We start from the raw sequence: 9093 nt of genomic DNA on the forward strand, positions 1-9093 counted from the left end.
ATGTCCCTGACCTGAAAGCGTGCTCGTACCTTTCCTGTACCGGTGGTAGACGGTGACGGCCACTTCCTCAGACACGCAGTGCATCCTCACTTGGACCCCGGAACTGTCCCCGAAATCCATCCGCAGACACAGAACCCCTTCGGGAGCCATCTGAACCCGGAACCCCAGACTCAGAGGTACCCAAGGGTCAGCCCGTAAGCGACGGGTGACAGGACGCACGTCAGCAGGACCTTGAACTGGGATGGGTCCAGGACGACACTGAGGGAAGGGACAGAGCAGCCGGTAGCCAGGCTGGGACGTGGAGAGGCCGTGGGGGTGGCGAGGTCCAGGAGCCAGGCTATGGGAGCTGCTGGGGAGAACAAGAGCTTCAGATCTCACACGTCTGACAAATCCCAGGGACATGTCACCAGAAGGGCCGGGCAGCAGAAGGGAGCTCCCCACTTTGGAGGCAATTCAGCTGAAAGCAAGGGTTTGGGACCTGGTGACAGAGCCACTTTCAATGCTTCTCAGAGTGGGGTCCCGGGGCAGCAGGACCAGCAACACTGGGAGAGAGGCAAGTTCTCAGGGGTCACCCCAGGCCTGAGTCACCCAACCCCAAGTCACGTGGGCCCCCATGTCAGAAGGGATGGGGCCAACAAGCCCCCAGGAGACTGAGTAAAATCTGAGAACCACTGCGGGAGCTCTGGCTGCATTAGTCACAGTGATGCTGTGTTTTCCCTCATGGCTGAAGTAAGGGACACACAAGGTGTGTCCCCAGAAGTCACCACCTGTGACGATTCTGTGGGAATGCTCAACGTGGGGCAGGTGCTGCCACGTCTCCGTGCAGCAGTGTCTGCCGTGAGCAAGCCGGGGAGTCGGGAGTGGTCTGGGCAACTGGACCTCCTGCCCCCAGTAGCACAGGACTTCCCTGACTTCATCGACCTGTTGAGAGCTGTTCTGGGTGGTGCTGATGGTGGGCGCCAAAGGGCAGCATAAACCAAGGACAGAAAACCTCCGAGCAGACACGGAACACTCCCGTGGCCGTGGAACAAGGTTAGGTGTCTTAATGGCCATCTCCACGCCCCGGGTGGCCCTCCACTGGGCGCGCTGTGCAGGTCCCATCAGAAACACACACAGGCAGGCAATCTCCAGTCTGCACACATGACCCACATGGCAGACAAAGGACACCAAATGACATAGGACTCAGGTGGGAAGGTGGCACCTGCAGGGCCCAGGGCCTTGTGACTAGAAAGCAGTGGCCACAGCCGCTGCAGTGACCAAGGAAGACGCTCACTGGGCACGGCTCCTGAATCCAGAAAGTCCCCTAGAGGGGACACTGGCCTCCACACCGCCCTCACCCTACCTGCTGGGCAACAGGGCAGGCCGTGACATCAGGATGCTGGTCTGAGCAGATGCGGCCGCCGTGATGGGGGCCCCCGTGGTGACAGTGGCCGGTGTGACATCAGTCCCGGCAAGCAGATCTGGGGCCACGTCCTCTGCAAAGCACAGCAGTCCCGTGGCACAGGAGGGGGTCTCTACCACCAGGCTGCAGGGGCCGGCAGGACACGTGCACTGGAATTGAGGTTGAACGCCACTGAGGGTGGTGACAGGGCCCAGGGTGGCAGTGGCACTGCTGCCTCCACGGTCAGACAGCTCCCACACGCGGGTGGGTCCTGGGAATCGGCCCTGCAGTGGCGTGACGTGGAGGAGGGAGACCTACCTCCCAGCACAGCAGTCAAGACAGCGCCCAGCTGGCGCCAGAGGGAGTGACAGGGCAGGCTCTGCAGAACTCTGGGCCTGGTGTGGTCAGTCCCTGCTGTCCCCACCCCTACCCCAGGCTCAGCTAGTAGAAAGCGAGCCATTCTATACGTTCAGCATTAAATCGATGTCCAGAGCTAAAAGATGCCACTCTTTCAGACATAAAAAATGCAAGTGCACTTTCCCTTATCGTGGAGATGAATTTCAGTCATGCTTTCAGGCTGCCCTGCCGTGTCCACAGGACCGGAAGTTCCCACATGGCCCCCCAGGCCAACACCCACCTGCAGCAGCTCGCAGGAGGCACCACTCGCTCCCCCAGCTGCACAAGGCGGTTGGCGACGGCGGCCGGGGCCACTGCTGCTCCGGAAGCTCGCGGGTGTAATGGGAGCTTCCCGGGGGCTCCTGAGTACGAGGGGAAGGCAGAGAGGGGAGGCGGGCAGCACGTCACCACGTGGGGAAGGGTCGCTGCGTGCCCCCGGCTTTGCCCAATGTGGGGGTGCCATCATTTCCACCTGCGGCTCTTTGTGCTGTGAATAGTTGGGGAGCTGGGAATAGTGCGGACAACTCCTGACAGACACCTGTTCCTGCAGGGGGGTGGGCGCAGGGGACACCTGGGGAGACCATGCAGGTGGACACCAAACCAGCAAGGGCGGCAGCAGGTGTTCTGGTGCCAGGTGTCACTGAGGAGGGGACACATTTAGAGACACTTACTAACACCTGTGGGCCCCTGTCTACAGCCATGACTCTCCCGCTACACAACTTCCCAGTGAGTCCAAAAATAAAAAGCCCTGCCCCCTGGAACAGCAGTACAGAGGCCATTAGGTGGGTCGTGGCTTGTTGAAGGGACAGCAGAATGAAGCACGGTGGAAACAATGACACCCAGAGCAAAGGGAGTGGAGGGGACGCAAAACGCATCCTGGGGGCCACAGGCTAGGAGCCATGAAGCTGTGGTCACCAGGCCCTTACGCTGCGCAGTGGGATTCTGACAATGGTGCCGAACGGCCTAACAGATATTCTAAAGAACCACCTGCTGCCACGGGCTGGCGACAAGCATTTGAGTTGGAACCAGGCTTCCACACAGATAAAACTGGTTTCACAACCGGCTCTTGATGCAACCACCGAGGAGCTGCCACCAGAGGGCAGACGAGGGCACTCTTTAGGGAGAACCGGGGGCTGAGGCCCTATTCTGGAAGATGAAGCTAGTGGCTGGGCAAGGCCCCCGGGAGGCGGCTGAGCAACTCGAGGTCTTCCTGTCTGCCCGTCTCCCGAAGGCCAGAGAAACGAGGACACGAAAAACTTGGCAGGGACACGACTGGTCCAAGCACATCGTGCCGCAAACTCCAAGGTCCTCCTGCAGAGTCTGGGCAGGTCAGCCTGAGGAAGGAGCCGTCACATGGGGTGACGTCCACCAACACCTCGCACGTGGTCGGCCCCAAGGAGCCCCCTCTCTCTCAGGTGAGAACCCCTCGGCTGTGCCCGTGATGGCCCAGGGCTCAGAACTCCTTTCCAGTAACAAAACGTGGGGGTGGAAGAATGGTTTGCATACAAGGGAGCTTCCCCTGGCTCCCGAGGAAGGTTCAGGCCGCAGGCTCCAGCCATTTTCAGAGGCATTAACTGTCCCTGACCACACGCAGGCAGCCCCTGGTGGCATGGCACTGGGCTGGCCTCACTCGTCATAACTCACACCCTCAGCCACAGACGGTGAGCTGAGGACGTGCCACACACTGGCCTCGGGGATACCGTGCGCCACTGCGTCTCAACTGTAAGAATCACGCTTGCCAGGGGGTGTTTCTGAGCACATGTCACCAAGGAGCCCTGGTGCCAGTGACCGTCCCGCTAAACATTAACAAGCCTGATATCAACGGGACTAGGTCCACCAGTCTCGGGGACCCCAGTCCTACAGGCACATCACCGCTCTGACCCGGGGCCCAGGGAATGGGGTGTGAGATGCTTGTGCCATGTCACACTAGCAGGAGCCAGTCCCATGGCAGAGCTTCCGGTGTCACACTGTTCCAACATGACGTGTGTGCTGGCATCAGAGCGCGTGCAGAAGGAGGTTTGGAAGACCTGTGGTCCCGGTGACGTCCCCCTTGTGTGAGTTTCTGCCCCGGGTTCCACACGGGACCCGACAGAAGAGAAGCAGCCAGCTCTGTGCACTGTGGGCAGTGGGCAGTTCTGGGAACCCTGAGGGCACCTGGACTTTGCAGGAGCGAAGGGGCAGCCCTCAGAGAAATCCACTCTCAGGGCACTCACATCACAGCTCACTCTCCCGGCCACCGGCCACTGGCTCCTTCAGGCTTCACCGTGGACACTGTCCCCGAGACTCAGGAGCCACCAGCTCCCCCCGCCACAGCTAGGCCACGGTCCCCAAATAAACCTTTCAGGTGATGACCGCTCCAGCCCTGACCTAAGAGCCCAGGTGACACCAGAACTCCACTTCAGAGCTCATCCCCTTTTGTGGCACAAATGGGGGCAGAATCGGGATTCGCCTAAGTTAACAGACAGCTGTCAGGATTTGGGGTTAATCTTTGCGACCACACGGGCCAGGCACAGAGGCCAGGTCACAGGACCGTCCTCGCCATGTGACAACAACAGTTGGGATAAAGCTCAGTTCTGTGGAAAGTTCTTTAACCCCAGCACCTCCTTTAAAAACTGCTTTTTTCCTCCACTGAACTAAAAGTAGAATGTTCCTTTTGAAGGAAAACATGCTGAATGCATACTTTGAGACACAGCTGACACCTGAGAACAGGCAGCTCACCGTGCCCGGTCGTGGGAAATGCCCTCGGCCGGCTCCTGGGCCTTCGGGATCCAGGGCCTTCCGGGGGTCAGTGGGTCACGGCCAAGGCGGTCAGCCGGCCGGCTTCCTCTGAGATGGCCTAGAAAACAGTAAAGGGAGCGGCTCATGCTTCCAATTCCGCCCGAGCACGTGTGTCAGGACATGCATCACACCGGGGACGGAAAGACCAGAGCGCCACCAGGATTCCCCTACCCAGAAATGCTAAAGCTTTCTCCCTCTGCTTTCTGAAAGCTCTTCCCATCACGTGCGCTTACGCAGGGGTCTGTGTGTCCGTCTGACACTGGCCACCACCCCAGGGAGACACAGCTGATGGAAGCTGAGGAAGTCTGACGATAAAGCACTGGAACGGTGACATCTGGGAACAGGCCACCTTCCAGTTACCATAGGGACGACTACTGCAGCCTCGCTGAGCCCCCACTGCTCTTTCATTTGGCGTCTTACTGACATTTCCCTCTGCTCCAGGGTGGTGCGTGAATTACTATGTAACTGGAGAAGAAAGCGACACCAAGAGGGGGGATGACGTGTGGCTGGGGCTGGCTCTGGGGGGGGGAGTCACGGAGGGTCCCGGGAGACAGCTGAAGAGCCTGCGGGGGCTCGGGCTGGCAAGTGTGTGTGAATCCGTGTTTCCCACAACTCTGCTGCAGCCGGACAAACGGACAGGCCCCTGGGGAGTTCAAAGGTGCCCGCGTCTGGTTTGGCACACAGACCCTCGCGCCTCATCTGGCCCCTCAGCCACCCCAGCCCTCTGGTTTCCTTCCCACTGTGCTGTGGGGGGCAAACTCCAGAGACTTCGGGAAACGTGTACTTTGCTGTTTTACCAGTGACATGCTTTGAAGTGCCCTGTGCCTACAGAAGGGATCTGCTGCAAACACCCAGCTGTTAGTAAGCAAAGTCCCCTCTGACGCAGAGGAAGTGCATTTGTCACCTTCCTGTCAAATATGAAGCCCTTGTCAGAGCCACCTGCCCGCTGAGCTGACACCCACATGGGGTCAGAGGGACAGCACGGCCGAGGGAATGACACCTGCTCCCTCACCTGCCCTTCATGGTGGGGCCACTCAGCAACGGCCCATGGCGAAGTGTGAAAAGGCCACAGAGCTACGCCGAGATGCAAGCAGCTGAGAAGGCGCAGAGGTGACATGACAGTCCCTGTGCTGTCCCCATGCTAGCCAGCCACAGGGGCCACCTGGGTTGAACTGAAACTAAGTAACAGTGAGGATTAGTTTCTCCATCCCATTAGCCACATTTCAAGGGCTTGGAGACCGGGTACAGAAGTCTGTCACTGTGGAATGTTCTGGTGGCCGGCGCTGGTGCGGGCGGGACTGAGGGCGCAGGGTCGCACTCTGCGTCACCACAAGCCTGACCCCACCATCAGGAGCATGAAGGGCCGTGTCACCAGTGAGGACAGAGGGATGGGCCGTCAGGGCAAGCTGGGGACACTGAACAAATGGACAGTGGCACCTGGAGTTTCTCAGGTACTTTAAGTGCAAATATTGAGTGACATTAAATGGTTTCCAAAAGTGGCTTCTTTTAAATCCCCATCTAAGGCCCTTGGTTAGGAACAGTCAGACTCGCCAGGCCCTGAGCCGTCCTCACGGTCTGGGTGGAGGGCAGAGGCCACCAGGCCAGGGCAGGAATCCCGGGGAACCTTCCAGAAGGCAAAGCACGGAATTTGGCCGCCCAGGTCTCCTTTGTTTGGGATAGGTTTTGATGAACAAAACCTATTTAGATTGTCTTACCCACAAATTCTGTATTTCAGGTTTAATCCTGGTTTTGGCACTGCCCTAACAGTTTTCTTAAGTCCTGACTCCACAAAAGGTGCAACTACTTAAGACATACACAGATCGAGAGAAACACTGGCTACTGGACCGTGGCCACCGCTGCTGGAGGGTTCCAGCAGTCCAAGCAAAGGCCGTCACGGTTTGCAGCGCGACAAGGGCAGTGGACGGCAGCTCTTCCCGAGCAGAAACTCGATGTCCTGTGCGGTTAGGTGTGGGGAGCACGATACTGGCCACTCGGGCACATGTGCACGTAGGTGCAAAGGGCAAAACTGCAACACTGTGTCCTGAGGCTCACCTCCACGCCCAGGTCCCAGTGCAAAGCCAGGCTCTGTCCCCAGGCCCCGTGCCTCCCAGTGGACTCAGCTGGGGGAGGCCCTGTGGCCCTATCACTGCAAAGCGATCGCACGTGCCTGACATCTCACCGCAGCCACGGCCATGGCCACTGTGCCTAGGGGACCCTGTGGGTCCCACCAGGTCCCATCTCCAGAGGCTCAAAGCCTTCGGCAGCACCCTCCCTCCCCACGCCGCCACGCATGGGCAGCTGATGGCGGGGGACACACTGGGTAACTAACTAAACGGGGCAAAAACAGGGAAATTGCTGGATCTTGGTCCATGTCCCCTTACCTTGCTTCGAGCTGCTCACAGGGACAGACGGCACTGAGGACAGCAAGGCCAGGGTTGGGACCAGCGCGCTCCACCCTGGCCCCATGGGGCCCCTGCTCAGCACCTGGGGAAGGAGTGCAGGGTGGGGGACGCGCACGGCCAACGGTCCTGAAGCAACAGGGCAGCCCTTCCTCCTCTCGGGGGACAGTGAGCCTCCTGGTGGGCGCCTTGGACAACCAGCCAACCACAGCGTCCTGAGAAACCCTCCCCCCCCCCCCAGGAGCTGGGGTCTCACCCGCCCCCCACCCGCCAGGGGTTCTTCCTTCCGCTCAGAGGCAAGTGTCCTGAAGGGTGTTAAGTGCATCCTCTGTGAGGCTCAACAGCAGCTCCAATAAAGTAAGCGTGGTCACTATGGTGACCGTGACAAACAGCTGAGAGCTCTGTGATTGGCCAGGAAGGGCCTCCCCCGGACACTTAAAGCCACTTTCCAAATTGAAGAAAACAGCTTTTCCACACTGGGGACTACAGGCAGCCTACGTTTTGTGTGACTCAGAGTTGTTGAACTAACGAACGGCAGCCGCTGTGCTACAACCTCCCCCCTTCCCACCAGCATCCACATAAAACGAGACATCCATACTCTGTACATTCAAACACCTTGACAGGTACACCCCAAAGGCCGCTAGTCCTGAGGCCCCTGGGGATGTGGGCGCTGAGACCCGCCCCATCCCTGCCCCGTCACAGGAAACACCACGGAAGGGACACAACGGTCATTGTGCAAATCACTTCTAAGCACCAGCGGGTCTGGTGAGCACGTCGCTTCTCTCTCAGAAACACATCGTCAGCAGGAAATGAACTGAACCACGTTTGCATTGTCTTGTTGCAGTGCAATCATTAAGAAAAGCACAACACACATTTTCCACGGGGGAATTTATTGAGTTCCAAAATACAGATTTTTACACCCAGCAGTGTCTGCTCATCGAACCATCTCAGCTCTGTGGTCACCCCACGGCCAGCCCTGCCTTCAGCTTTGTCCTTGCGTCTGGAGCAGTTTCTCCCCCAAAGCCACACTGAGTCAAGCACTGTTTGATACAATTGACACCATAAACATGAATAAAATCACCTTTGCTGTTTGTCAGTCGGGGTCACGTGAGTCAAACACGTCTGCTGTGCAGGGCGCAGGGCGCAGGACAGACGGCCCCTCCCAGATCCCATGGAGCTGCGCTGAGCCTGGGGTGTCTCCTGCTTATTTCAGACGTGCCCACCTATGTCCTTCAGGAACAGGGAAGTGACAGACAGCAAGACACACTGAGCATCACATTGTCGACTGGACAAGACTGCACGCTCCAGAAATTGGCGAAATCGGATCAGGGCTGCGGAGGGCAGGGGCCGGCCCAGCTTGGGGGAGGGCTGGGGGAGGCACGGCCACCTCCTCACATCACCCCCACCCCCACCGGTTTACTCAAACAGCAGAGGAAAGCACAGGCACCTGGTGACAATGGTGATGGTACCTCCCCACCAGGGAAACGTGTGTTATCTAAGGGCCAAACATTTAGAGCACGCTTGGCTGGGTACCCAGGGCATCCTGCCAGCAAGCATGGTCCACTCCTGGAGCTTTTACTGAACCTCACGGTTCAGCCAAGGCCTGAGCGCTACGCTGCCTTAAACTCCAACCACAGTGGCGGGTGGCATTAGTCAGCCAGAAGCCTAAGACACAGGACCACCCTAAGACACAGGACCAGGGTGTCTTCCAGAAAGCGCCAGGGCGGCCCCAGGCCTCGGCGTGCACTCAGGCCCCTTTCTGTGCTGAGCAGGTTCCAGGGGCTCAGTCGGGGTGAGAGAGCGGCTGGGGCTCTGCTGTCATCAGGCACCGTGTGAAGCCCGGTCCAGGCCTGGGACCTGATGTCGGTCCTTCCCCATCACCACGAAGACGGGCTCACACACACTGACTGAGCCTCACTCACACTGGGCCCGGGGCTGGCAATTATTCTGGGTGCAACGTTACCTGACTCAGTATTTTGTACCTGTTATAATTTTAACTAGACAAATAAAAGTTCACGTTCCTACTTATGCAAATGAGGATGTGCTATGAAAACTAAGAGTCTAAAGTCTGACGTTCAGAAAATTCTAACTGCCAGTTACTCATGGACTACATTCAAATAATAAATATCATTACACATC

General features: G+C 58.3%; 1 protein-coding gene across 1 annotated transcript in view; it reads right to left on the reverse strand.

The window, feature by feature from the left end:
* The window catches only part of PKD1L1 (polycystin 1 like 1, transient receptor potential channel interacting), a 117073-nt gene extending 110052 nt beyond the window's left edge, over positions 1-7021 (reverse strand). Inside the window, exons 1-5 of the mRNA XM_033087971.1 lie at positions 6937-7021; positions 4496-4613; positions 2019-2139; positions 1343-1551; positions 30-346 (exon numbers count right to left, since the gene is read on the reverse strand). Coding sequence (XP_032943862.1) covers positions 30-346; positions 1343-1551; positions 2019-2139; positions 4496-4613; positions 6937-7021 — 850 coding nt within the window. The remainder of the gene's footprint in view (positions 1-29; positions 347-1342; positions 1552-2018; positions 2140-4495; positions 4614-6936) is intronic.
* Between the last annotated feature and the right edge of the window lie 2072 nt (positions 7022-9093).

Source organism: Rhinolophus ferrumequinum, chromosome 20 (genome assembly GCF_004115265.2).
Source record: "Rhinolophus ferrumequinum isolate MPI-CBG mRhiFer1 chromosome 20, mRhiFer1_v1.p, whole genome shotgun sequence".
Classification (NCBI taxonomy): domain Eukaryota; kingdom Metazoa; phylum Chordata; class Mammalia; order Chiroptera; family Rhinolophidae; genus Rhinolophus; species Rhinolophus ferrumequinum.